General features: G+C 35.2%; 1 protein-coding gene across 3 annotated transcripts in view; it reads right to left on the minus strand.

Annotated features, from left to right (window-relative positions):
• LOC149815896 (FMN binding protein) overlaps positions 1-27,869 on the minus strand; it is a 118,109-nt gene that overhangs the window by 4,748 nt on the left and 85,492 nt on the right. The window contains exons 10-11 of one of the 3 annotated variants that reach the window (XM_089989079.1): positions 1,819-1,869; positions 1,521-1,585 (exon numbers count right to left, since the gene is read on the minus strand). The exons of 1 other annotated variant lie outside the window; for it this stretch is intronic. In XM_089989079.1, the coding sequence (XP_089845205.1) occupies positions 1,521-1,585; positions 1,819-1,869 (116 nt within the window). The remainder of the gene's footprint in view (positions 1-1,520; positions 1,586-1,818; positions 1,870-27,869) is intronic. One more of the 3 variants, XR_016427920.1, reaches the window with a different exon arrangement.

The following is a 27,869-nucleotide window of genomic DNA, read 5'->3' on the forward strand; positions in this document are numbered from 1 at the left end:
TACAATGAGAATTCGGCAGAAGATAACGAAATTTTCCTTCATGGCCACCCAAATAACATATGGATATTTTGTCCAGATTTTTAAGTTCATCCAAACAATACACTTTTCTAGAATTTGAAGAACCTGAATTTTTATAAAATAAAAAGTAGAAAACTGAAAAAACTAATTTCTAGATTTGCAACCAAACAGACCCTAAAAGACATGGAACTGAGGCTAAGAGTAACATAGAACATTATTAATGTTGCTAGAACCCAGCAGCACATCGTAAGAATTATTGGAAGGAGTAAGGTTACTCTTTTCTAACCATAGTCACAAATATCAGCCTCGCTAAATCTCGACAAGGAAAATCTTACAATAAAATAGGTTTTTTGATAGATATCAAGAAAATCTCAGCACTTAAAAAAAAATTAAAATATGGAAGAATCAGTGGAAAACCCAGATGAAGAAATTGAAACTCAGCAGGTACTCCGCAGATCTACTCAGGGGCAGGGGTCAGCCCATAAGTTCAAAGAACAGTCTGTCAATGAATTTGACCAACTGCAATTCAGAGATATGGTCAAGATAGTTCGAGATCTGCAGGCCCGCGACAAGGGCAAGAAAGTCGTCACCAGCGAAGACTTCTATGATGGTTTGGATGGGGACGACAATCTGGATAATCTCCCTAGGAAATTCATCAAATTCGATGGTTTTGGCGACCCTAAGGCTCACCTCGCCATGTTCTTCGCTGAATGCACCAAATTCATGCGAGATAATCGAGCTCTTTTCCTTTGTTTCCCTCACAGTCTGGAAGGAACAACGGCAAAATGGTACTCAGAGCATGTCAACCTGATTGAAATAAAAGAATTTGATAAAGTGGTAAACATGTTCATTGAGCGATTCCTCTTCAATGTTGAGGCACTTCCAACCCTCAACCATCTTTGTGGCTTTAAGCAAAAAGAAGATGAGAAGGCCCGAAATTTTATCCACCGATGGAGGTCAGCTAAATGTCGCTTATTGAAGAGAGAGAGAGCTCTCAAGAGTGAAGAATACAAGAGGGGTTCACCCCTATATATACACAAAAAAAGGAGAGGAGGGGTGGCCTTAGGCCTTAAAAGGAGAGCCACCTAGGGGGCTCCCCATGGAGTCGTTGGGAGCCCCCAACGGTCACAAATGTAACCGTTGGGGGGCCCATCGACTCCATGGTGGGGCCCCCTTATGTGGCCAAAAATAAAAAACAAAAAAGATAAAAATAAAGTGCAAAATAATTACAAAAAATAAAAGCAAAATAACAAGTATCCCTATCGGGTACTTGTGAAATGTCTAAAATACCCCTAGTGGGTATATTTAGACAATATATATATATATATATAGATTACACATGTATTTTAACAATCATTTGTTTAGTAAAATTATTATTGTTTTTTTTATGTTTTTGTTGTCTTGGATTCTGTATCGCTTTGTTGCAAAAAGAACTGGTATTAACAAGAGCAGTCATGCACATGCTTGGTAACAAAACAAACATTTCAGGGCAACAAGCTTACTTCCTGTCCTCTGCACGCCTTGGAAAAGGAATCCGGAGTTTAAAAGTATTCCCTTGATAACCAGCCTGGTGAACAGACATGAAGAGAATACAAACAATTCAAATAACTTTCCAATTAGAAACACCTAGAATATAAAAATAGAGGGATGAACTTAAGGTTTTGAAAAATCAGGTCTATACTGACTTTGAATTCACATATTAATGAACACAAATCATTTCTTATCATCTCCATACCACATTAGTAAATAAGATAAGATAAGCATGAAGATTAAAGTTTGATATTGAGATACTAAAATCACCTTAACATTGAACCCAAGACTATCTACATCCAACATATAAGCAGACTCCACCTGCACAACATGTGGTTCACCAGAATTAACAACCAAACGTAAAATAATGAGCTGCAACACTTTGAAACAAAAGTTTGCTCTACTTTGTCCTCAAGAAGCACCTGGTGTAAAAAGTAACAAACGCAGATGAGAACCATTATCAGTAACATCCTAAAAAAAGGATTACTATAATTGAATAGCTAATTCTAAAGACCCTAGAGTTTGCGGCAAGGAAAACCTATATCAAGTTGATGAGAATTAATTTTAATTGTAATCTATAAATTAACAATAGCATATCTTCATTTTAAAGAAATGCAATAGAAAAACATACAACTTGATATCAGAAATAAGAGAGCAACACCTCCAACCGGACAGACCTCTGCCTGATCCCAGCTCATCTCTCTCTCTCTCTCTCTCTCCTTATATATATATTGTTAAAATGTAAATTGTAGTACATATATATAATAATATTATTATTTAATATTATTATTATATATATTTTCCTTTTATTATTTTTTATCTTTTATTTTATTTTCTTTTTAGCATCTAGTTCAATAGGAACTAAATACTTCATCCAATCAAGTTCCAAGCCGTTGGACTCTTCCAACGACTCTTTTGTAGAGCTCACAATGAGTTCTCCTCTCTCTTCCATCATTTTGTATATATAGGGGTAAACCCCTCCAATGTAAAGTAACAATGCTTCTTAAGCATTTTGTGCATGAATAAAATTTTATTTATTTTTTAAGTGTTCTTCCTTTTATACCCTTTCAAGGGTCATGCTTGTAGTGTCTCCAATAGACACCTGTTTGTGAGTTGTTCGTGCATTTGTGGAAGACCACCATTTCATTACATTCTATCAGAGCTACGAAAACGTTAGATCTTGAAGTGCTTTTGCCTCGATTTTCGTGCCATATTTGCAAAAGGTGATTCATCACCTTGTTCTTGGTTCAAGAAGATTTGTTTGAAGAACGGAGGACTTGTGTTACAAAAATTGATTTTGTATCCGCTCTCTTATTCCCTTGTCTACTCTTTTTTTTTTCTCTTTCTTTTTCTCCTCCTATCTATTACTCTCTTACTCTTGTAAAAGATGGATGACAATGATAAGATCATGGGGTATAGTGGATGGTTCCGATTCGGAACCTAAACTATCTCTTACCAAGAAAGAGGGTGATAAAGAGATTCCTTTAACAGAGGAAGAGAAGAGTAAGGTGTTAGCCACTTATGAAAAGAAATGAAAAGAGTGGAGAATAGGGTATGCAAAAATTATGTCATGGTTAATCAATAGTGTAGGCATTAAAAAACGCTCTAGTCTAGCTAAGTTTGAGCATGTCGATAAGGCTTGGGAGTACCTTAAAAACATGTATTCCCTTAAAGATATTGCTCATGTGTGCAATTTACAAGACAAAGTTTGGATAATGACTCAAAAAGACAAAACTATTCAAGAATATTATAATGAGTTGTCCGAACTTTGGGAAGAGTTGGCTCTTCTTGAGCCCAAATGGCATTGTGCCGAAGATATCGAGCTTCGCCAAAAGCAACTCGACATGGAACATTTTTATCAATTTGTGAATGCTCTAAGGCCGGAGTTTGAATCCACCAAATCAACCCTTTTACATCGTGAAAAAATCCTTCTATTGTTGATACTATAGAAGAGCTCACTATGGAGGAAAAATAGACTTAGAAAAAGTACTCCAAAAGTTGATGATGACTAAGTTCTAGCTGTGTCTAGACCGGGAAATCATACTTGCACTTATAAGCCGCCTCATTTTGGAAGGTAAAATGGTGACTTTGATAAAAGAAAAGTCATTTGTCATCATTGTCATGAACCAGGGCACTATAGGCCTCAATGTCCAAAGTTAAAAAGAAGAGAAAAAAAAGTTGCATCTATTGAATCTGAGTCAAAAGATCAAGATGCACCTGTATCTATGGCTCAACTGATGAAAATCCTTCAACCTCTTCTCAAAGGGGTATCCTCCTCAACTGGAGCGGTTGTTGCATCTTTCTCTGGTCTAGGTAACTTTCCTTGGCTTTTAGATTCTAGTGTTTCTTTTCACATGACCCCAAATGTTAATAGTCTATCCAAATATATTAAAAATAACTCAAGTGGGTCAAAGGTTTTTACAGTCGATGGCACATCTCTTGAAATAAAAGGAATAGGATGTTTTGAAAATTTTCAAAAATCCAATTTTTTTTTATCTTAGAAGTTAGATATATCCATAAACTTAATTTGAATCTCTTATCTGTCTCGCAAATATCTGACTATGGATGTAATATCTCCTCTTCTCATGGTTGTTGGGTATAGGATCATCAATCAGGGAAGCTGATAGGGGAAGACCATAGAGAAGGAGGACTCTATTACATGGACATTTTGGAATTACCCAAGAATGCATTTTGTTATAATGTTCAGAAATTAAAATTGGATTTATGGCATAAAAGACTTGGCCATCCTCATATGTTTAAAATTCAATATTTTCTAAGTTTGGTAAAATTTTGTAATTCTGAAATTTTTTCTTGTAAAGACTGCATTCTTGGCAAAATGAAAAGATTATCATTTCTTAGTAGAACTTTTGTTTCTTCATGACCACTTGAGTTAATACATTCAGATGTTTGGGGCCCCGCACCATGGATATGCATATTATGTCATTTAGATTGATGACTTTTCTAGACATACTTGAATTTATTTTGTTAAACATAAATCTTAAGTTTTTGCTAACTTCCAAATATTTCATAAAATGTTTAAAAATAAGTTTCAGAATGATATTTTTATTTTTCGCACTGATTCAGGGGAAAAGTTTATATCCAAAGAATTCAAAGACTATCTCAATTTTCATGGTATTACACATCAAAGATCATGTCCATATAACTGAACGCAAACATCGCCACATTATAGAAACTACTAGGACCTTGCTAATTGCAAATCAGGTTCCAAAAAATTTTTTGGGTTGAGGCGGTCCTAACTGCCACCTACCTCATCAATAGGATGCCATCTTCCTCATTAAAGAGTTAACTGCAATAGAAAAACTTGTTAATTTAACTCCAGATTATTCTAGATTAAGAGTCTTTTGATGCAAATATTTTGTTTTCACCAACAAAAATGACAAACTCTCTCCTCGTGCAATCCCATGTGCCTTTTTAGGATATGCTGATAATAAAAAAGGCTACATGTGTTTCGATTTTCAAAATGACAAATTGTATGTGTCAAGAAATGTATCTTTCTTGGAAAAAGAAAGCTTCTTTGAATTTGAAAAATCCAAGGATGTCACTGAATACTCGTTTTTAATTGATTTAATTTCAAAATCCAATGAATGTGATTTTGAATATGACCTTGACAAAGTCCTATTACTGTTGAAAATGATGATAATGAAGAGCAAATTTATATGGATGTTAGTCTAGAATATTCAAGACGTAAAGAGCAAAATCTTTCATGTGCATTAGAAAAATACTCCGAAGTTCCACCCAGAACGACATTTAGAATTTCTAGACCTAAAAATTTTGTGTCTTACGAATCTTTTTGCCATTGCATTAATACAATCATTGTAATACCCATGATTTTTATTTGATAAATTAACTTGAAATTTATGTCCTTGAACTGGTACAAGGATATTTTTATTGTTGTATGTGTTATTTGTATTCAGATATCGGATATTTTATTTGGATCTTCAATGTTGGATCCTTAATACCCTGTTCAGAAATTCGATATTCCATTCAAATCTTAGATAATGGATCACGAACATTTTAATTGGATAACCAATAAGGGATTTTAGGCAAGTGGATCCGATCTCTGATATTGGATCTTCCATATCAAGGTCATATTGGATATTGAATCCAGGATGAATAGAGTTGATCCACGATGTTGAAACCGGATTTTTATGAGAAAAAATTCTATATCGGATCAATAACACTTTCATAGGATCCGTAGTAGCTTATGTGAAGTTTAGACCCACAATATTTCTTTTTGGATCCCGGACATCGAAGAAGTAAAAAGAGTAGGAAACCAATTAAAATTTACTTGGATCCATTATAAGTCACTTGGAATCCATGATAGTGTAATTTGGATCCATGGGTCCAAATCCTAATATGAAGAAAATTTCGGATCCTTAGATCCGGATTTCTTAAAGGGTTTTATGAGCATAATGGATTTTAGATCCATAATAAATGAGTAAAGATCCACAATAACGAACTTAGACCTAAAGTAATTTAATATGGTTCTATATTAAAAAAAAAACAACCCCACACCCGATAAAACGAGCATAAGGGTTCATTTTTGAACCCTAACACGATAAGAGAGGAGGTTGGAGGAGGGATGTGCAGCCGCCGGGGGTCCTTCCTTTTCGGAGGGCCACCCACCTACAAATCCCACCTCTACTCTCATCTCCATCTCGTCTTTGCGCGCGCCAGCAGGAGCAACCGACGCCGACGATCTTCCCGACCGCGACAGCCACCTCCTCGTCGCCGGAACAGGTAGGTTTTCCTATTTTTTTTTCTTTTGGGTATTCTGTGGGTCAAGCATGGGGTGCGGGTACAGTGAACAAGGATTTAAGGGTGCTATAAATCCCCAAATCATAGGAAAGGTTTAATGGCTGCCGTAAACCCCAAATCGACAGATTTAGGGATTTCGGCTGCTATGAAACCCAATTTGAGGAAAGTATGTCGTTTTTACCCTATGTGTTTACCCAAACCTCATTCTGAGTTGGGATCGGATAGTGGTTCCATTCATTTTACCCCGGTGTGTTTCGTTTTGTATGTCATTTCCTTTTTGTCCATGATATTAAGTTAATAACGATATGTGCATATCCATTCTAATGCAGCCTGCGTCAGTCTGTGTGTTGAAATTTATGTTCTAAAACTTGTTAATCGAGGTTCAACGAGTATAATAATGAACAAGTCACTCGTTCAGAGGGTTCCTATTTGGGAATATATGTTAAACCCTCTTAAACGAGTCCTGACCCGCGTATGTGTAACTCGTTGAAATGAGGCAGAATGGACTGTGGTGGGAAATTATCGAGCTTGGGTTGGGGTCTTGATCCTCTGTTGTACTATCCCTCTTCGTTTTTGTTTTGTTGATTCCTGCTAGGACTGACACTTAATTTACTTTTATGAGCCAACCTTCGTCACCCTGTACAACTCGGGCTTGAGCTCTTGATTTCCACTTATAACTACAGATCGCATTAACTTTCTGTTTCTCAACCTCTTGCAGTGTTGTGAAGATCATTAGCATACACTGCTACTATTATCATGTTTTGGCCTTCATGTCTGCATGTATAAATGCCTTTGCCTGTGTGTGTTTATTCACGCACATGTGGTTTTTGTTCTGTATTTCCTATACTTGTTGCTGGATATGTGAAAAGTAATTTCATGCACATTTTAGAAGTTCATGTTGTTAAAATATGTAATCTCATATGTAATCTCATAGACATGTAATGTTTTATCTCCTTTCTAGTTAGGATTTTTCATTTAATTAATTCTAGTTAAAATACAACTAGAATTAGCCAGTCCATCATTGGACTGATTTGGCCTTTACCTTTTTGACTAGTCAAAAAGGTACCTTTTTGACCAAGTCAAAAAGGTAAATCCAAAAAGAGTTGTTGGACTCTCCAACAGCTCTATTAGAGCCGTTGGAGAGTCCAACAGCTCTCTTAAGGCTTCTCTCTACCTCTCTATAAATATGGGGCTATTCCCCTTGTAAATACTTACTCTTGTTTTGGGGTTTTATCTCAAATCAATAAAATTGTTTATTTTTCATTTTTATACCCGTTTCGGGTTGTGTGTATTCTTAAGTTCTCTTTGTGAACCTTTGTGGTTCTTATGATGTGTTTGTGAGAACTTGTTGAGAGACATTTGTTGTAGCGTATTTTTCACTTTCTTTCATGGTATCAGAGCAAGGTCGGTGGACGTGTATTGGGAAGCGTGCCATGCAACTACTCTTCAAGAAAGTGAAGTCTCTTTGAAGGAGTGCTCGTGTGTAGCCTTGAAGGGCGTGGAAGGCTACTTATTTTCGATCTTTGTGGTTAAAATATTCCTCTTCCCACTTGCTTTTCTTCTTCCCCTCTCATTTTCAAGCTTGTAAAACGGATGACAATGATAATGTCACCATTAAGTCCATAAAACTCAACGATTCAAACTATGTAACATGGGCTTTAATCATGAAGCATCTTATTTGGGGAAAGGGTCTATGGGGCTTAGTTGATGGAACCGATAAGGAACCTAAACTAACGCTCACTAAAGAAGAAGGTGGAAGAGAAGTACCTCTTTCGGAGGTGGAAAAAACTAAGGCCATCTCCACATATGAAAAGGAATGGAAAGAATGGAGAATGGGTCACGCCAAGATCATGTCTTGGCTAATTTCTAGTGTAGACATAAAGAAGTGTTCAAGTCTCGCAAAATTTGAATATGCTAATGATGCGTGGGAATATCTTAAGAGAATGTATTCTCTTAAAGATATTGCTCATATATGTAACTTACAAGAAAAGGTTCGGAATATGGTTCAAGGAGAGAGAAGTATTAGAGAATACTACAATAGCTTATCCGAACTTTGGGAAGAGTTGGCTCTTCTTGAACCAAAGTGGCATTGTTCACAAGACATTGAGCTTCGCCAAAATCAAGTAAATGCGGAGCATTTTTTTCAATTTATAAATGGGTTGAGACCCGAATTTGAATCAACCAAGTCCGCTCTTCTACATCGAGGAAATGTTCCCTCTATTGAAGATACCATTGAAGAGCTAAGTATGGAAGAAAATAGACTCAAGAAACGAGTCGACAAAAGCGATGATGATACAGTTTTAGCTGTATCTAGACCAGGTAATCACATTCGCACACACAAACCTCCACATATTGGGAGAATAAACAATGAAAGGCAAGGAGGCGATTTTGAAAGGAGAAAAGTTATTTGTTATTACTGTCATGAACCCGAACATGTTAAAACTTACTGTCCAAAGTTGAAAAAATCTTATGAGAAGAAGGTAGCTGTTGTTGAATCAAAAGAATCAAATGAGACATCCATTGGAAACATGTCCCTGTCTCAGCTGGTGGAGGCTCTACAACCTCTTCTTAAAGGAACTTCTCCCTCAGCTGGAGTTGCGATCTCTTCTGTTGGCATCTCCGATCCAGGTAAACCCCTATGGCTTCTTGACTCTGGTGCTTCTTTTCACATGACACCAAATTTAAAATTACTGTCGCATTGTTATGACTCAAGTGGATCGAGTGTTTTTACTGCGGATGGAACATCCCTTGAGATAAAAGGAATAGGAAATTTCGAAAATAACTCTCAAAACTCAAAAGGATTTTGTGTTCCAAAGATTAGATATATCCCCAAACTTAATCTAAATCTCTTATCTGTTTCTCAATTAACTGATCATGAGTGTAATGTTTCATTCTCTTCTTATGATTGTCAAGTACAGGATCACCAGTCAGGGAAGCTGATTGGGGAAGGCCATAGAGAAGGAGGCTTATATTACATGGATTTTTTGGAATTACCCAAGAAAACATTATGCTGCAATGTTCAAAAAGTAGGCTTGGATCTTTTACACCAAAGATTTGGTCACCCTTGTATATCCAAGCTTAAGTACTTTTCAAACATGGAAAAAATTTGTAATTTTGAAACTTTCACTTGTGAAAAATGTATTCTTGGAAAAATGAAACGACTAGCATTTCAAGAAAGAACTTTTGTCTCCACTCGACCACTTGAATTAATTTACTCTGATGTTTGGGGTCCTGCACCAGTTACGTCAAAAGGTGGGTTTTTATACTATGTAATTTTCGTGGATGACTTTACACGATATACCTGGATTTACTTTCACAAACACAAATTTGAAGTGTTTTCTTTTTTTCAAATATTTCATAATATGGTCAAAAATCAATTTAAGAATGATATTTCAATATTTCGCACTGATTCAGGGGGAGAATTTTTATCAACTGAATTTAAAGAATATTTGAACTCACATGGAATTTCACACCAAAAATCTTGTCCCTATACCCCTCAACAAAATGGGTTAGCTGAAAGAAAAGACAGACACATTATAGAAACAACTAGAACACTACTTATCACACATCAAGTTCCTAAATTTTTTTGGGCCGAAGCTATTTTAACTGTTGTGTATCTTATTAATAGGATGCCCTCATCCTCAATAAAGAATATTTCTCCTACTGAAAAGCTTTACAAAAAAAAACCTGATTATTCTAGACTGAGGGTGTTTGGGTGCTAGTGCTTTGTTTTTACAGATAAGAATGATAAATTCTTTCCCCGTGCTATACCCTGTACTTTTTTAGGATATGCAAATAATAAAAAAGGATACAGATGTTTTGACCCTAAAAACAACAAGTTATACGTTTCAAGGAATGTATCCTTTCTAGAAAATGAAAGTTTTTTTGAAAACAAAAATTCTACTGAAATAGATGAGTATTCCTTCTTGTTGGATCAAGTTCCAAAGGATAGTGAAAGAGAAATTGATCTAGATGATCAGATGGATGTGATTGATTCTGATCCTCATAGAAATAGTCAAGATTGTATTCAATACTCTAGACGAGGAAATTTAGAAAGACAGTGTGCCCTGGATAAATACACAAGGGAACATGAATCTGCCTCTTCATCTAGAAAATCCACTAGGATCTCGAGGGTTCCTGCAAAGTTTGTGTCATATCAGTCTTTTTCACCAAAACATCAAGCCTTTATTGCTCTAATTCATTCCTATGAAGAACCTCCCAGTTATGATATAGCCAAGGATCAACCAGAATGGGTCAAGGCTATGAAAGTCGAATTAGAAGCCTTAGAAAAAGCAAATACTTGGACCACTGTTAGAATCCTAATAGCTCTTGCATCAATAAAGGGATGGCATATCTTTCAAATGGATGTTAAAAATGATTTTCTAAATGGAACTTTAGCTGAAGAAGTATACATGGACCCACCACCAGGAATGAATATACCTAAAGGGAAAACACTTCGCCTAAACAAGGCTTTATATGGTCTCAAGCAAGCTCCAAAAGCTTGGTATGATAAGTTTAGTAAGGTTATGTTTGATTTTGGTTTTCGATTTTGTCTTACTGACACAACTTTGTTTGTTAAGAATTCTGATGCAGGTATTATCATCCTTCTTCTCTATGTTGACGACATGATCATCACTGGAAGTGATAAACAGGGAGTTTATGATATTAAAAAATTTCTCAAAACACATTTTGAAATGAGTGATTTGGGTTTTTTGAAATATTTTCTTGGTATAGAAGTTGCCTACTCACCTAGAGGTTACTTGCTAACTCAATCTAAGTTTGCATTAGATATTGTTGTCAGGTCAGGTATTTCAGATGAAAGACATGTTGATACTCCTGAGATTGTGAATGTCAAAATGAAGATTGATGATGGAGAGCCACTCGAGAATCCAACTCCGTATAGGCAACTTGTTGGGGCTCTATCGTATCTATCTATCACAAGACCGGACATTACACATGCGGTCCATACAGCCAGTCAATTTCAACATGCTCCAACTTCTGTTCATATGGGAGCAGTTTTGCGTATTATTAGATATATCAAAAATTCTATTTCTCGAGGATTATTTTTATCCGCTTCCTCTAACTTAGAATTGCTTGCTTATACTGATGCAGATTGGGGTGGTGATCCAAATGACCGCCACTCAACTACAGGGTTTTGTGTCTTTTTAGGAGAATCCTTGGTGTCTTGGCGATGTAAGAAGCAACAAAAGGTCTCTCTCTCATCAACTGAAGCTAAATATAGGGCAATGGCTACAACTACTATGGAATTAGTCTGGCTTCGACGTCTACTTTCCGATATGAGAGTTGAAAGTCCAAAAGCATTAAATCTGTGTTGTGACAACAAGAGCTCTATCTATATTGCAAGCAATCGGACATTTCATGAACGCACCAAGCATATAGAAATGGATTGCCATTATGTTCGAGAGGAATTTTTGCGTGGCACCATCAATCTTCCCTGTGTTGCTTCAGAATATCAGCTGACCGATTTCTTCACCAAGCCTCTCGCTGCTCCTAGGTTTCACTTTCTCTTAGGCAAACTTTCGGTTATCCAACCGTAAGTTTGAGGGGGAGTGTTAAAATATGTAATCTCATATGTAATCTCATAGACATGTAATGTTTTATCTCCTTTCTAGTTAGGATTTTTCATTTAATTAATTCTAGTTAAAATACAACTAGAATTAGCCAAACCAGTCCATCATTGGACTGATTTGGCCTTTACCTTTTTGACTAGTCAAAAAGGTACCTTTTTGACCAAGTCAAAAAGGTAAATCCAAAAAGAGTTGTTGGACTCTCCAACAGCTCTATTAGAGCCGTTGGAGAGTCCAACAACTCTCTTAAGGCTTCTCTCTACCTCTCTATAAATATGGGGCTATTCCCCTTGTAAATACTTACTCTTGTTTTGGGGTTTTATCTCAAATCAATAAAATTGTTTATTTTTCATTTTTATACCCGTTTCGGGTTGTGTGTATTCTTAAGTTCTCTTTGTGAACCTTTGTGGTTCTTATGATGTGTTTGTGAGAACTTGTTGAGAGACATTTGTTGTAGCGTATTTTTCACTTTCTTACACCTGTCATATTCGTTGAATTGATCTGCTTACTTATGCGTGTATTGGCGGGCGCATTTGAAGAAAACCAATGCAATTATGTAGACCAGTCTATGCGTGTATTGGCGGGCACATTTGAAGAAAACCGATGCAATTATGTAGACCAGTTTGGGTTCTTTCATGTGCTATATGTTGCATATTTAAGAAAATGTATGAGTGTATACAGTGATGAGTCCGCAATCTTGCATCTTATCTACATCTGAACATGTAAGAGTTATCTATTATTGAGTACGCCTTATTACAGATTTTTGTCATTACAGGAACCCTGAGTAAAATCCTATGTTCAGCTCTTGGGTATTTCCCAAACAGAAATAATGATAGAAAAGATGAACTATAACCTTGGGAAATTTTAGTGGTTAATGATAGTCCCCATAAAAATAATAGCAAATGGACTGTATAGGGAATTCATGAATTCAGGGAGGGCACTGAGTACTATAAGTTATTATCTATGAAACTTTACAAGGTCTTTTATATGATTGACTTGAAAATGTATATTTCCTAGAAGTGAACTAATAACTGAACCTGTAGGTCAGTTACGGTTGGCACTTGAATTGCTAAGTCTGGGAATCAGGGGTTCACCATTTATACACTGAGTTAATAAAGTTAATACATAAGTCAATGTAAATTTAATGCTTTCGCCCGACTGGTTTAAAGGTATCGGGCATCGGTGTTTGTGCTGTGGAATTTGTACCATGAGGGATATTTGATTTTTGTTAATATGTTATGGCTTTGGTACATGTGCATACATGATATGAATGTGTGCAGCCCTGAAATTTCAATTTCTAGATCCGGGTTATGTTCATGTGTGCGGATCTTAACACATGTTATGAACGAAAAGTTTCATGTGCCTACATTTATGGGACATGTTTAATTATCGTGCATTTATGATTTGGTTTCAAGTGCATGTGCATACATGGAATCGATGTGGATTTAGCATGTACAATCTTGCATAAATGTTCTCATGTACTTACGAATCATGAATGAATGCATGCGTGTTAAGTGATTTCACGAAAGCAATTTCACATGAATGGTGAACACGTGCATATGACTGTGGTAGCTCATGCACATCGTTATATTGGTATGAATGAATGTGCATTTGGAATCGTGTTGGTATTATTGCATAAATTGCATATTGTTATGATTTTTACGTATGATGCATCGATGATGTAAATGAATCATCACAGGCCTGGAGAGCCTAGAGCTTTGGTTTGCTCTTTCTTTAATTGTTTAAATCAGGGTTACCGGAAGCGCCTAGCTAAAAGGGGAAGCGCGGAACGTCGCACTTCCGAAGCGTGGGGGGAAGCATCCCCCTTTTTTGGGAAGCGTGCTTCCCTTTAATGGGGGATGCGTTTCCCTTTAATGGGGGACGTGCTTCCCTTTAATGGGAAGTGCGCTTCCCCCTCGCTTCCCCCACGCTTCCCCTGTTTTTTTCAATTTTTTTGTAAATTTTATTTTTTTTTTTATTTTTTTCGCTTCCCCCTCGCTTCCTATGTCGCTTCCGAGACGCTTCCTAGGTCGCTTCCGAGACACTTCCCGAATCTCTCCTAAGTGGTCCCACGCTTCCCCGCTTCCTAAAATTTTGAAAGTGCCTCGCTTCCCGTATCGCTTCCCGCTTCCTCAACTGGCAACCATGGTTTAAATGCATCGCAAAAATCACATTTATTTTTATTGCACTGTTCTATGTGTTGCCACGGGCTGTGGTCCCGTGAAGAGCTTGGCATGTTGTTTTGCAAGCTTATGTTTGCATGTTGATTTGCAAATTTATGAAATTGATATTATTGTCTCATTTCACTGTTCTCTTGTTACCACGGGTGGTAGACCGTGAAGAGCTACGCATGCTGATTTGTGAGTTTATGGTTGCATGCTGATGTGCAAGCCTATGTTATTAATTTTGTATGTTGTTTTGCAAATGTAAAAGAGATGAATTAATAATAAGAAAAAAAGAAAGTAAAGAACAGTGTAATATACGTTCTGAGATCTCCCATCTGGAGAATGTGGATCTTAGAGTTCCGGTCTTGGGGAGATTGTAAGGATACAAAAACTCTGTGGGCTTTATTTTTGTCCCCTGAACCCGATATTGAGGTTTTTTTTCTGGCCACGATTTTAAAGAGAGTCCGCCACTTTGCCTAGGGGTGGTGTTTGACACAACTGTTGTTGTTTTGGTATACCAAGAAAGTTGCGCCAGTGGATGTTATTTTTCATGGTGTCCCCGACATTGGATGTTGTTTTCCAATGTTCCGATAGATAGTGTTGTTTCCTGATATTGGTCGAGGGCTAAGTTTGGAACCCAGTAATAAAATATAAATTGTGTGTTAAGCTACCCTGGGAACCTAACTTGACCTCGAAGATTTTACCCGTTTGGTGTATCTGCGGGCAACGGTAACTAAAAAGAGGAAACTTAAAGTTGTATGCATTTAATAGGGCATGCATATGGAAAGGAAAAACTTAAATGAAAGATAATAAAGGATTCATGCATTGCACATAGATCATGCATTTTCCTACGATGCATTAGAGCATGCACATTTTACTTATTGTCTCAATCATTACATGATGATGAATGTATGTTAATTACTTTCTAATGCATGTGAAAAGTCTTGACCACTTAGTTCTTGCTATATGATACTGCTTTACTGTTCCTTCCTGCTTAGCACATGTAACCTGTCGCGTGTATGATTACTTAAATGCTGCAAATTGTTATATATGCACTCACTCAAACTATTACATGAAATCTTATCTATATTCCTTGTCTCACATGGTTTCACTAGAAGTAGTTGTGCTCAGAATTTCGGTTTTGACACCCTACTTTGTTGGTTTTTCACAAGAACTGGTGATAAGTGAGGTTTGGCTAGCTACTGGGAGGGCACGAGAGTCACACTTGGTTCTTGACAACTTCACTAGTGGACCGAGTGACTCTTTCTTTTTGTCTTTCAGTTTTATTGTTCCTTTCAGTTTCTTTGGTTTCAGTTAGATGTTGCTTTGTTTCTCGTTGAGTACAACATTGTCTCTTGAGATGGATTTGATTCACAAATAAAGAGGGTTATTTTGGTTCATGTGGATGATAAGTGTAAGCTCTATTATGGTGTGTGGTTATCCAATTGTGAGTGGAACTGTAAAGGCCCTGGATCTCTGGGAATATTTTCGCAACTCTTAGAAAAAAAATTCGCATTTTCAAGGGGTATGAGTTGGGGTCGTTACAATCATATATTGAACCAACATCCTATTCTCAAGCAAAAAATCATATAGAATGGATAGAAGTCATGAAAATAGAATTGGATGCTTTAGAAAAGGCCAACACCTGGATTATCCAAGATATTTCTCTAGGTAAGAAACCTATAGGTTGTAAGTGGGTATACAAAGTCAAAACCAAAAGTGATGGAACCCTGAAAAGGTATAAGGCTTGTTTAATGGCAAAATGATATGCCCAAGAGTATAACATCGATTATGAAAAAACATTTGCTTTTGTGGCTCGTATGACCACTGTCAGAACTTTAATAGCCTTAGCCTCCATTAGAAAATGGCCTATCTTTCAATTGGATGTCAAAAATACTTTCCTGAATGAAAATCTCGTTGAAGAAGTATATATGAAAGCCTCGTCTGGTATTAGTATCCCTAAAGGTAAAGCTCTTTATCTAGAAAAAACACTTTATGGTCTTAAACAGGCTCCAAAAGCCTGGTATGACCAATTTAGTCATTTTATGCTTGATATTGGTTTTCAACCTTGTTTAACTGACAATGCTTTGTTTGTTAAGAAATCTGATGCAGACATCATTATTCTCCTTCTCTACGTGAATGATATGATCACCAGAGGCGACAAACAGGGAGTTGCAAATATCAAAACTCTTCTTAAAAACCACTTTGAAATGACTGACTTAAGATTATTAAAATATTTTTTAGGCATTGAAGTCACTTAGCACTTATTCCCCTCGGGGGTACTTGATATCTCAATCTAAATTTGCTCTTGATATTGTTTTCAGGTCTGGAATTACAGATGATAAGAAAGTGGACACTCAAGAAGTTGTCAATGTTAAAATGAAAACTGATGATGAAGAACTTCTTGATGATCCTACTCCTTACAGACAACTTATTGGAGCTCTTTATTATCTTTCTATTACTAAGCCAGATATAGCTCATGTTGTTCATACAACCAATCAGTTTCATCATGCTCTCAACTCTGTGCGTATGGGAGCAGTTTTGTGTATTATTAAATACTTAAAATCCTCTCTTTCACGAGGACTCTTCTTGTCTGCTTCATCTTCATTAAATTTAATTGCATATACTGATGCTAACTGGAGAGGTAATCCCAATAATAGGCACTCAACTACTGGTTTTTGTGTGTTTCAAGTTGAAGCCTTAATTTCGTGGAAGTGCAAGAAGCAACAAAAGGTCTCTCTTTCCTCCACTGAAACTGAATACAGAGCCATGGCAACCACCACTATGGAGGTTGTTTGGATCAGACGATTGTTAGCGGATATGCGAGCTGAAACAACACAAGCTTCAAAGATGTGTTGTGGCAACAAAAGTGTGATCTACATTGCAAGCAACCGTACATTCCATGAGCGCATCAAACATATTGAGATGGACTGTCACTATGTTAGAGAGGAATATTTACATGGAACCATTGATCTGCCATATGTTACATCAGAATATCAATTAGTAGATTTCTTCACCAAGCCTCTCGCTACTCCCAGATTTCATTTACTCTTAGACAAACTTTCGCTCATTGTACCGTAAGTTTGAGGGGGAGTGTTAAAATGTAAACTTATAGTACATATATATAATAATATTATTATTTAATATTATATATATATATATTTTATTATTATTATTTTTTATCTTTTATTTTATTTTCTGTTTAGCATCTAGTTCAATAGGAACTAGATACTTCGTCCCGTCAAGTTCCTATTGTGCTATAGTTGTTGGACTCTAGTCCAACGACTCTTTTGGAGAGCTCACAATGAGCTCTCCTCTCTCTTCCACCATTTTGTATATATAGGGGTGAACCCCTCCAATGTAAAATAACAATGCTTCTTAAGCATTTTGTGCATGAATAAAATATTATTTATTTTTCAAGTGTTCTTCCTTTTATACCCTTTCAAGAGTCATGCTTATAGTGTCTCCAATAGACACTTGTACGTGAGTTGTTTGTGCATTTGTGGAAGACCACCATTTCATTATATATATATATATATATATATATATATATATATATATATATATATGTGCCACCCCTCCTTTACTAAGATCATCATAGATTATTAATGCATGCATTCCATTATTGCGGAAATATTTGCCCTTGGCACACCTAGAATATGGGGCCAGAAATTGCAGAGCAGGATCTGAAATGGTGGCAGCTACAAGAATGGTATATTTCAAAGCATTTGCTTATGAAAGAATTTGAACTGTGCCATAGTCAAGGAGGTGCATGTGCATGTATGTGTGTGTGTGTGTGTGTGCATGTTACACACATACATATAGACACAACATACATACACACAAATATATAGGATATATATTTGCTATTGTCTACCACATATACAATCTAATGGGGATATCATAGGTGCAAGTTGTATCTGCTCAATCTGATCTCATAGATGTGTTTGGCATGGTTTGTTTGCTTGCTAGAGATCGTACTTTCGATCTTTTCCCAATGAAAAAATATGTTTTTGAGTCATGAAATTTTGGTACATTGTGAGCCATTGATGTTTGAAATCCTTGAATAACCAGTTTACATGTTGCAAAAACATGATTCAAAACCTGTTTTCCACTAAAGAAATTATGCAGATCACATCTATAAGGTTAGATCTACAAAAAAAGTGAAAAAAAATAGTGTTTCCTACTAGATTTCATGTAAATTTATTATATATATATATATATATATATATATATATATATATATATATATATATATAAAGAGAGAGAGAGAGAGAGAGAGGCCAATGACAAAAACCTGTTATACTTGGTTAATGAGCAAAATGGATTTAAAATGAATCAACCATGCCAACAAGCGCTTCAGCAGTGTAATGAAATACAAAGGTGTACACAATACAAAAGCTACTAAAAGCTATGCAACGACAAGGGTGTGTACAAATACAATGCCACTAAGGCAATACAAGACGCCACCAAGGGCAAATACAATATAACAAGAGGGTTCAACAAACACAAGCCACTAATGGGCAAGCGAGTATACATAAAAATATATATTTTATTAATGAGAATGCTTAAGAAAGGCATGAACCACAAGGAATATAAGACCCCTACATATATACAACAAAAGAGAGACAAACTAGCCATTGGGATCTCCCGATGCCTAGAAATACTAATGACTAAAATGTCCTTAAGGGAAAAAAAGAAAAATAGAAAAAAAAGAAAAATAGACAAAAAAGAAAAAGAAAAATTACAATATACCCTAAATGCATCCCTGACAAAAGAAAACATTAAAAAATTTATATATAATATGTATAATATATATATATATATATATATATATATATATATATATAAACACCCCCCCTCAAACTTTGATATCACCAAAAGTTTGTCAATGAGAAAATGAAATCTTGGAGAAGTGAGTGCCTTGGTGAAGAAGTCCAATTGATTTCTGATGTAACATACGACTGTTAGAAAGTGACTTGGAATACCTTGGGTTCAATAATGAACCCATACTTGTGCGGAATACCTTGGGTTCAATAATGAACCCATACTTGTGCACGTAAAGTGCAAATATACCCATTAAAGGGAAACAACACACGCACATAATGTGCCAATACATAAAACCCATAAAAAGGGAAAAATATGACTTAAAGTCATAAGTTACATATCATTGAAGAATAATGGAGAAGGGGTGAAAACCCCATTACAATGGAGCATAAGCTCCTTCAAGAATTAAGAAATACAAAGGGGAGAGCCCCTATTTATAACAACAAAAAGGAGCCTTGGAGGGGCTCCACTCATAGACGTTGGAGCCCCTCCAACGGTCACAAATGTGACCGTTGGAAGGGGCCCAACGTCTATTTGAGTGGGCCCCCCAAGGTACCTTTTGGTACTTGAGAAAAAAGAAATAAAAAATAAAAGAAAAAGAAAAATAAAATAAATTACAATCACATTTATAAAGTGAATGTGCGTAAAACAAAGGAAAAGACTAAAATACCCCTACGGCTAAACAAAAGGAAAATATATATTTTATATATATAAATAGGAAGATACATATACATATATACCATATATGTATATGTATCATCTTTTATATATATAAAATATGTCTAATTACAACAATTGATGGGTACATTTTAACACCCCCCTCAAGCTTTGCAGGGAAACGAAAAGATTGAAAAAAGGGCAAAACTCCACGAGGCTTCGGCGACTCCAAGAGGCTTCGGCAAGGATGCAATGAAACTTGAAATAGCCTTCCTCCAATTGTCTTCAAATGATGAACCCATTTTCCGAACCATCCAGGGTACTTCCCTTTGTCCTATCTCCAAGTTCCTGAGAAAAGAAAACAACAAAGAACAAGTAAACAATATCTTTGCACTTTACTCAAAAAGGAACATTCCTAATAAGGTGCAAAATTTATGCATAATATGATAGTTACTTTAGTATGAAACAAAAAATTTAGAAAACCAAAGTTTCTAAATCATACATTATGTTAAAACAAAATGAGCGGAAGCAAATTATGCAAGAATGCATAATGCATTCATAAGGTCCACCATTGGACAAATATAACCCCATAATGGGGAATAACAAAATGATCCACTAAGGGATACCACAAGAAGCCTACGAAGAGGCATAACATACATATGCTTTATTGAATGAGAGCCCAAAAAAAAGGCCATAAAGAGCATATGCATATACGAATCATTATATGAATTGATACTCAAAGAACTAAAACATGCTTCAAACATGTAGTGAAGTTCCAAATAAGAGAAACGAAGTCTCCAAGCATACTTTAGGCAAAATAAGCCCAAAAGTTCACAAGGTTTTTAAAAACATTTATGAAAGTCACACTTAATTGAAAAGAAGAAAAAAAACATTTTACATATAAGGGTGACAAAAACCATAAGCACTTAATATATAGATTAAATGCTAAGAAATCAACTTGATATGCATATCAAAAAGATGATTCACTTGAAAAACACAAGTCATGAATGGAATTTTGCAAATTTCAATAATAGTTTATTTATTACAAACAACTTCCTCATTAGTCCTCCAAAACCCATAAATCAAGTGTATAAGCTACTAGATCAAGAATATAAAGCCATTAAAGGCAAAAGACACACACAAAAGTGTATAAACGAACCTCTTGTCTACATATAATAATACTTGAAATAAGTGCATCTACGACAAGAGCAAGAGAATACATGCCAACATGAACTAAAAAGTATCTCTTGTCTACGTAAAAATACACTTAAAACCAAGTATGTTCAGCTATTAGAACAAGAGTAATAAGCCAACCATGGGCTAAAACATAATACATCTCTTGTCTACATAAGATGGCACTTGAAATGAGTGAAATAAGTCAACCATGGGCATACATCTAAGCGACTAGAACAAGAACACAAACACCAACATGGACTAAGATCACACACGATGGTGTGAATCAACGTGTCTTGTCTACATATAAGATCACTCAAGACAAGTGTGTTCAGCTACTAGACCAAGAGAGCAAAAGCCAACAAAGGGCTAAAAACACACGAAGGTGTAATAAAATTCTTGTCTACATATGATGACACTTAGATAATGGGCATAAAAGGAAAAGACTTTTGAGGCAATAAACTTGTAATGAAAATAAACCTCGAATGAAACAATATTCCTTTTAAAACATGAATACTCATAACAATAACATTTTGGAATAAATGCATGTAAAAGTATCTTCAACAAGATGATAAAATAATATTTTTTTAGAACAAATGTGTGAACATACACACACCAAGAACACTTGTGAAAAAACACAAGAACACATGTGCACAATAAGCACAACATTCGGAATCACAAATGTGCAAATGCACTCATAAGATTCATAAATAAAAGGTTGGGCTAAAATCCCAAAACACCTTGATTTTAAATATACCTTAAAGCATTTAAGGTTTCAAACACCATATGTCCATCACATTTACATAGAAGCATCCATAATATCAATGGCCACAAGAAAAAATGAGTGACACACTCATAATTAGAGATCAAATAACAACTCATTTTAGAGTCCCAAGGTGCCCATAACTCACCTCAACAACCATCTATAATATGGAAGGTGGACAATCTAAAATGATACAACACGAGGTGCCCATAACTCACCTCGACAAATATCTCTAATATGACAAAAATAAGGCCAAATAAATGATGCATTAAATAACATGTGATGGACAAATATAAATGCCACAAAAGGGCAATAAACACATAAGGAATCATTTTCCAAAAAGTTTTTACAAAGAGGACCGATTAACAAATTGAATCAAAGGTCCAATATAATCCATTAAAAACAATTTTGCATAAACACGAATTATGCCTAATCTTTAAAAGAAGTCTTGTATCAAAAAGACCACAACATAAAGAATTCATCAAGACAATCAAGCTTTAAATCAAAGAAATCATAGGAACCGTAATGGTTCACAAAGAAGGCTTTAACACAATACTCAAGGAAAAAGTACTTGAAAATTTATAGATTTGGGATTAAATCCCATACAACAAGTTTTAAATATTCTTTGATTGAGATGAGATATGCGGAAACGTACAAAGTGCTATAAGCACTTACAATGATTTAAAAAGGACTCAATATCTAAATTCATTATGTTTTTCACAATAAGAAATGTGCATAAAGGCTCCATAATGCAAAAATGTCTACGAAGAGACAATACACATGTAAGCACACAAGGCTTTATAAAAGATGTGCACGAAAGCATTCATACAATACTTGAACAAATACACACCAAGGTGTAAACAAACATGCACTAAGGCATGTATATCATAAAAAAGAGGGAATGCATACAAGCACAAATATTTTGAGAAGTAAATGTGCACAAAATACAAAAATACACAAAAGTGAGCAAGTATGCACTTTATAAAAAAAGCAATGCTTGAAATTCTCAAGTTTTAATTATGTAATTACATGCTTGACAAGTGCAATTGAGGACAACTAAAACTACATTATGGCCAATGTAGGCTTTTTTTAAAGATATTATTAAGAGATTTCGAAACCTTATGAAAAATACAAACCAACAAGTTTATAAGGATGAAAAATGAAATCATTTATACCAAAAAAGGATGCAATAGATGAACTATGCATTCTATGTGGGAAATTCCCTTTTTAAAAACAATCTTTCCTAATGGTTTATCATAAATAATTTTTCAAAAAAGAAACATTGAAAAACTTTTTAGGAGTTCTTATAAGTTATCATTAACAAGAACTACTTTAGGATTCAACAAAGATTTTAGATGTGAGAGATTCTCATATAATGATTATATCAAATTTTTCAAAAAATGCACTAAAATCCATAATCAAGAGAGGAACTCAAATCAAATTAGGGTTCATATGAGAATTAAGAAATTTTAAGCAAAGATCATTATTTTAGCAAGAGATCATATATAATTTTAAAAGTTAACTTATAGGTCAATCATGAAATACTTATTTAAGAACTATAAATCTCACATAATTGAAGGTAATTTTTTTAAAAACATAAATTACTATTATATGCTATGAGTAGTTCGATAAATAGACACGAATTTTATATTTGGACAACAAACGATTTCACCAAATTTAGAAGGAGATATTTTCAAAATATATGAGCACACGAAATGTGAAAAGAAATAATTCAATTATCATGACCATCAAAACGAACAAACTATATGCAAGAAACATACTTTCAAATGCATAATACTTTTTGAGAAAAGGGATACATACCGAATAACTTAAAAAGCATAATACTTTAGGAAGAGCAATGAATACTTCACTATTTCTTGAGCGACACGCTTTCCGTTGCACCAAGAGACAACCCCATCGTGACCTCGCTCTGATACCATGTTAGAAAGTGACTTGGAATACCTTGGGTTCAATAATGAACCCATACTTGTGCACGTAAAGTGCAAATATACCCATTAAAGGGAAACAACACACGCACATAATGTGCCAATACATAAAACCCATAAAAAGGGAAAAATATGACTTAAAGTCATAAGTTACATATCATTGAAGAATAATGGAGAAGGGGTGAAAACCCCAATAGATGGAGCATAAGCTCCTTCAAGAATTAAGAAATACAAAGGGGAGAGCCCCTATTTATAACAACAAAAAGGAGCTTTGGAGGGGCTCCACTCATAGACGTTGGAGCCCCTCCAACGGTCACAAATGTGACCGTTGGAAGGGGCCCAACGTCTATTTGAGTGGGCCCCCCAAGGTACCTTTTGGTACTTGAGAAAAAAGAAATAAAAAATAAAAGAAAAAGAAAAATAAAATAAATTACAATCACATTTATAAAGTGAATGTGCGTAAAACAAAGGAAAAGACTAAAATACCCCTACGGCTAAACAAAAGGAAAATATATATTTTATATATATAAATAGGAGGATACATATACATATATACCATATATGTATATGTATCATCTTTTATATATATAAAATATGTCTAATTACAACAATTGATGGGTACATTTTAACAACGACAACATGATGGCTTTCTTCAAATGTTCTTCATGAAGGTGGTGGCAATCCATCTCCATACGTTTTGTTCTTTCATGAAAGGTATGGTTGTCAGCCATATAACTAGCGTTCTTGTTATCACAACACAATTTTGAGGGTGTCTATAAGTGAACTCTCATATCTTCAAGTAATCTTCTCAACCAAACAATGTTTGATGTCAGAGTAGTTATAGCATAATACTCAGCTTATGTCGATAATAATGAACTTTTTGTTGTTTTTTGCACTTCCACGACAACAATGAGTCATTTAAAAAGACAAAAAACAGTGGTTGAACTTCTATTATTAGGGTCTCCCCCCAATATGAATCAATAATAAGCAATTACGTCAAGAGAGGAAGAAGACAACAAAAGTCCCTTGCAAACAGAATTGTGTAAATATCTAATGATTTATGAGCACTGTGATAGACGAATGCTGAAACTGGTTCGCAGTATGAACTGTGTGAGATATGTCAAGTCGAGTAATTGATAAATATCTAAGCGCTCTAATCATTTGGCAATAAGGAGCAGGATCCTCTAGAGGTGTTTCAGCATCTATCTTCATCTTTGCATTGATAACTATTGGAGTGTTTACCCCATTTTCATCAGAAAAATTTTACATAATAATTTCAGTAGCAAACTTGGTTTGAATTAGTAAATATTTATGAAGAGAATAAGAAACTTCAATTCCCAAGAAAAATCTAAGAAACCTAAGGTCAGACACTTCTAAGTTTTCTTTAAGAACACTTTTGATATAGTTAACTCCCTGCTCGTCTCTTCAGTGATAATCATGTCATCAACATAGAAAAGCAAAACAACAAAACCTGCATCAGATGTCTTAACGTAGCAATGTCAGTGTAGGAAGATTTATATCCAAGTTTAATCATTACAGTATTAAACCTATCATACAAGGCTTTAGGAGCTTTCTTCAAATCATACAAAGTTTTCTTAAGATGAACATTTTCAGATAGAACCTCAAATCCAAAGGGTGGATTTATATAAACTTCCTCTTTTAATACTTCATTTATGAAGGCATTCTTTATATCCATTTGATAAATAGGCCAACCTTTTATAACAACAACCGCTATGAGCATTCTAACTAGGGGTGGGAATTGGGTAGGCCTGGCCCGGGCCTGTTTAGAGCTCAGCCCACCAGGCTTTAAGTGGGGCCTGGCCCGGAGATGGTCCAACTCATTTACGGGGCATTGGCCCAGTTCTTAACGAGCTCGGGTTTAAAGAGCAACCCATGGCCGGGACTAATGAGCCAATGTGAAGCGGGCCGGGCCGGCCCAAACTCAACTAATTAGTGCAACTAATTAAATAAATAATAAATAATTAACAAATTCCCATGTACTCAACTAATTATCTTTTTAGTTTTCATAAAATTAATACAACTAATTAGGTTAATAATAATAGTTACCAAGCTACTATGTAATTAATTACTTTTTTAATTTGTATACTACTAAAAATTAATAGATAGCTTAGGCCTGGTAGCCCGCAGGCTGACCCGAACCCAGCCCATGCATATAACGGGCTGGGTTTCATCCCAGCCCGATAGCTAACGGGACTGGGCCTAAAAAATTGACCCAAACTCGACCCATGGTAGGCCGGGTCAGCTTGGCTCATTGGGCTGCCCGACCCATTACCCCCCCCCCCCTCGTAGTTCTAACTGAGGTCATCCTAGCTATTAGAGGAAAAGTCTCATAACAATCTTATACCATATTCTTGGGAGTATCCCTTTACTACTAGCCAAGCCTTTTATTTTTCTAATGATTTATAACTTTTAGTTTTAACTTTGTAGACCCATCTGCAACCTATAGTTGCTTTTCCTTTTGGTAGATCCTTTATTTCCTAGGTTTTAGATTTTTCAAGGGCTTCCAGTTCAAGATTCATTGTTTCTACCCATTCAAAGTAATTTGACTAGGTTATGTGTTGATGGTTCAAATTAGGAGTGAATTCTAGCTAGGCAAGGTCTATACTTAAAAGAGAATGACTAATAGGACACAAACATATTAGGAGGTCCATGTATTCTATTGGATTGCCTAAGGTTATGTTGTTATTGTTCTTCTATTTCAAAGTATTTCTCCAAGTTGTCACATAGGTGCGGGTGCGGGTACAGTGATGCGACACTTTAAAAAAACTTGGGTGTGGGACGGTGTATATATAAATATATATAATTTTTAACATTTTTAAGTTAACAGTTAACATTAATGAAATAAAAAAAATTATCATATCATCAATTCATCATGCATAAATTCATGCAATAAATCAAACTAACAATCTACAATTGTTATTCCTCATCAATAAAAACTAACACCACAATTAAATCAACCTAAATATATTATAACTATGCTAAGTGAATTAAAATAACAGGAAACAATCAAAGTCGAGCAGAAAAGAAGTAAATTATACTAAAAAAAGAAGCAAACAATGCATAAGTGCAGACCAAAAGTATATCCTACATAATGTATATGACGATGAGGTAATGATCATAATAATTTTATGCTTCATCATCAAATTCATCAAAAGAAGAAAGAGTAGGGTCAGATAAATCCATGTTTATAGTGTTGAAATCATGCTCCTCCGTCAAGTACACTCCTCTGAGTTTACATCCTAAAATTTGGATGATCCTTGTCTGCATTACAATTAAAATTTTAAAATGTTAAATACATGCATATTTAAATGAAGAAACTAAGAGAGCAATTAATACTTGTATTCTTCATCAATTCGCAAAAGTAATTAAAGATTTAATGAACAAAGATTAAATCCTTTGCATGCTTCCTCGTGAGTTTGTTTCTCTTCATGTTGTGAATTTGACCATTTGTGCTCCAATTTCTTTCACAACATGATGATGTAGTATGTTGGGATAACAATCTCAATGCAAGACGTTGGAGAAAAATGTTTTGAATCTATATATTGATCACCATGTGATAGGATCTATATGTTAAAATATATATATATCATATATATATATATATTATTTCTCTGTTATCTTTTGTAATGCCCAGTAGGAGCAATTTAATCTTTTTTTTATTATATAAATAGACATGTACACTAGGGATATTTTTGTCTTTTTTTTATTTTCTTTCTTTTTGTTTTTTCCCATTTGTGAAGGGGCAAGAGGACCCAACCCATAGAGTCATTGGGACCCTCCCCAACGGTCACATTTGTGACCGTTGGGGAGCTCCCAACGACTCTATGAGAGCCCCCCCTTGGTCTCATAAAGTGTATAAAAGGGGCTTTTGCCCCCACCTCTCTCCAATGCTTTTTCATAGCATTTCAATATATTATTTTTTATATTTCAAGCTCTCTCTATCACATTGTGTGTGTTTCGTGCCTAGCCCTTTGTGGCCTATTGTATGACGCCCCAAAATTTTGAACTTTTAAACCTTTCAAATTTTTTGAAAGAGACTAGAAAATCTTTCATTTTTTCAGAGTTTTTGTTTTAGTAAATCAGCGAAAACAATTTTTCGAAAAGAAAAAAAGAAGTCGACAACCTTGGACGCGTTGGCGTAAACATCTCCATTTCACATTAGATTAATACTCGAAAAGCGTTCAAAAAAACATACGTATTAAAAGGAAATAATGAGTTTATACAAAAATGAGATTTTCTGAGGAAACCCTTATACAAAATGTATCATGAACGCATAATGCCATCAGAAATAGTGGGATCTTGAAGTCATCTTGCAATCGCACCATTACCTGTCTCGTAAACCTAATCATCACCTTTCATAAAAAATTAGTAGGTGCACAAGACAATATAAAACAAAATTAAG

The sequence above is a fragment of the Nuphar pumila genome, chromosome 15 (genome assembly GCF_984573655.1).
Source record: "Nuphar pumila chromosome 15, dmNupPumi1.hap1.1, whole genome shotgun sequence".
In the NCBI taxonomy this organism is placed as follows: domain Eukaryota; kingdom Viridiplantae; phylum Streptophyta; class Magnoliopsida; order Nymphaeales; family Nymphaeaceae; genus Nuphar; species Nuphar pumila.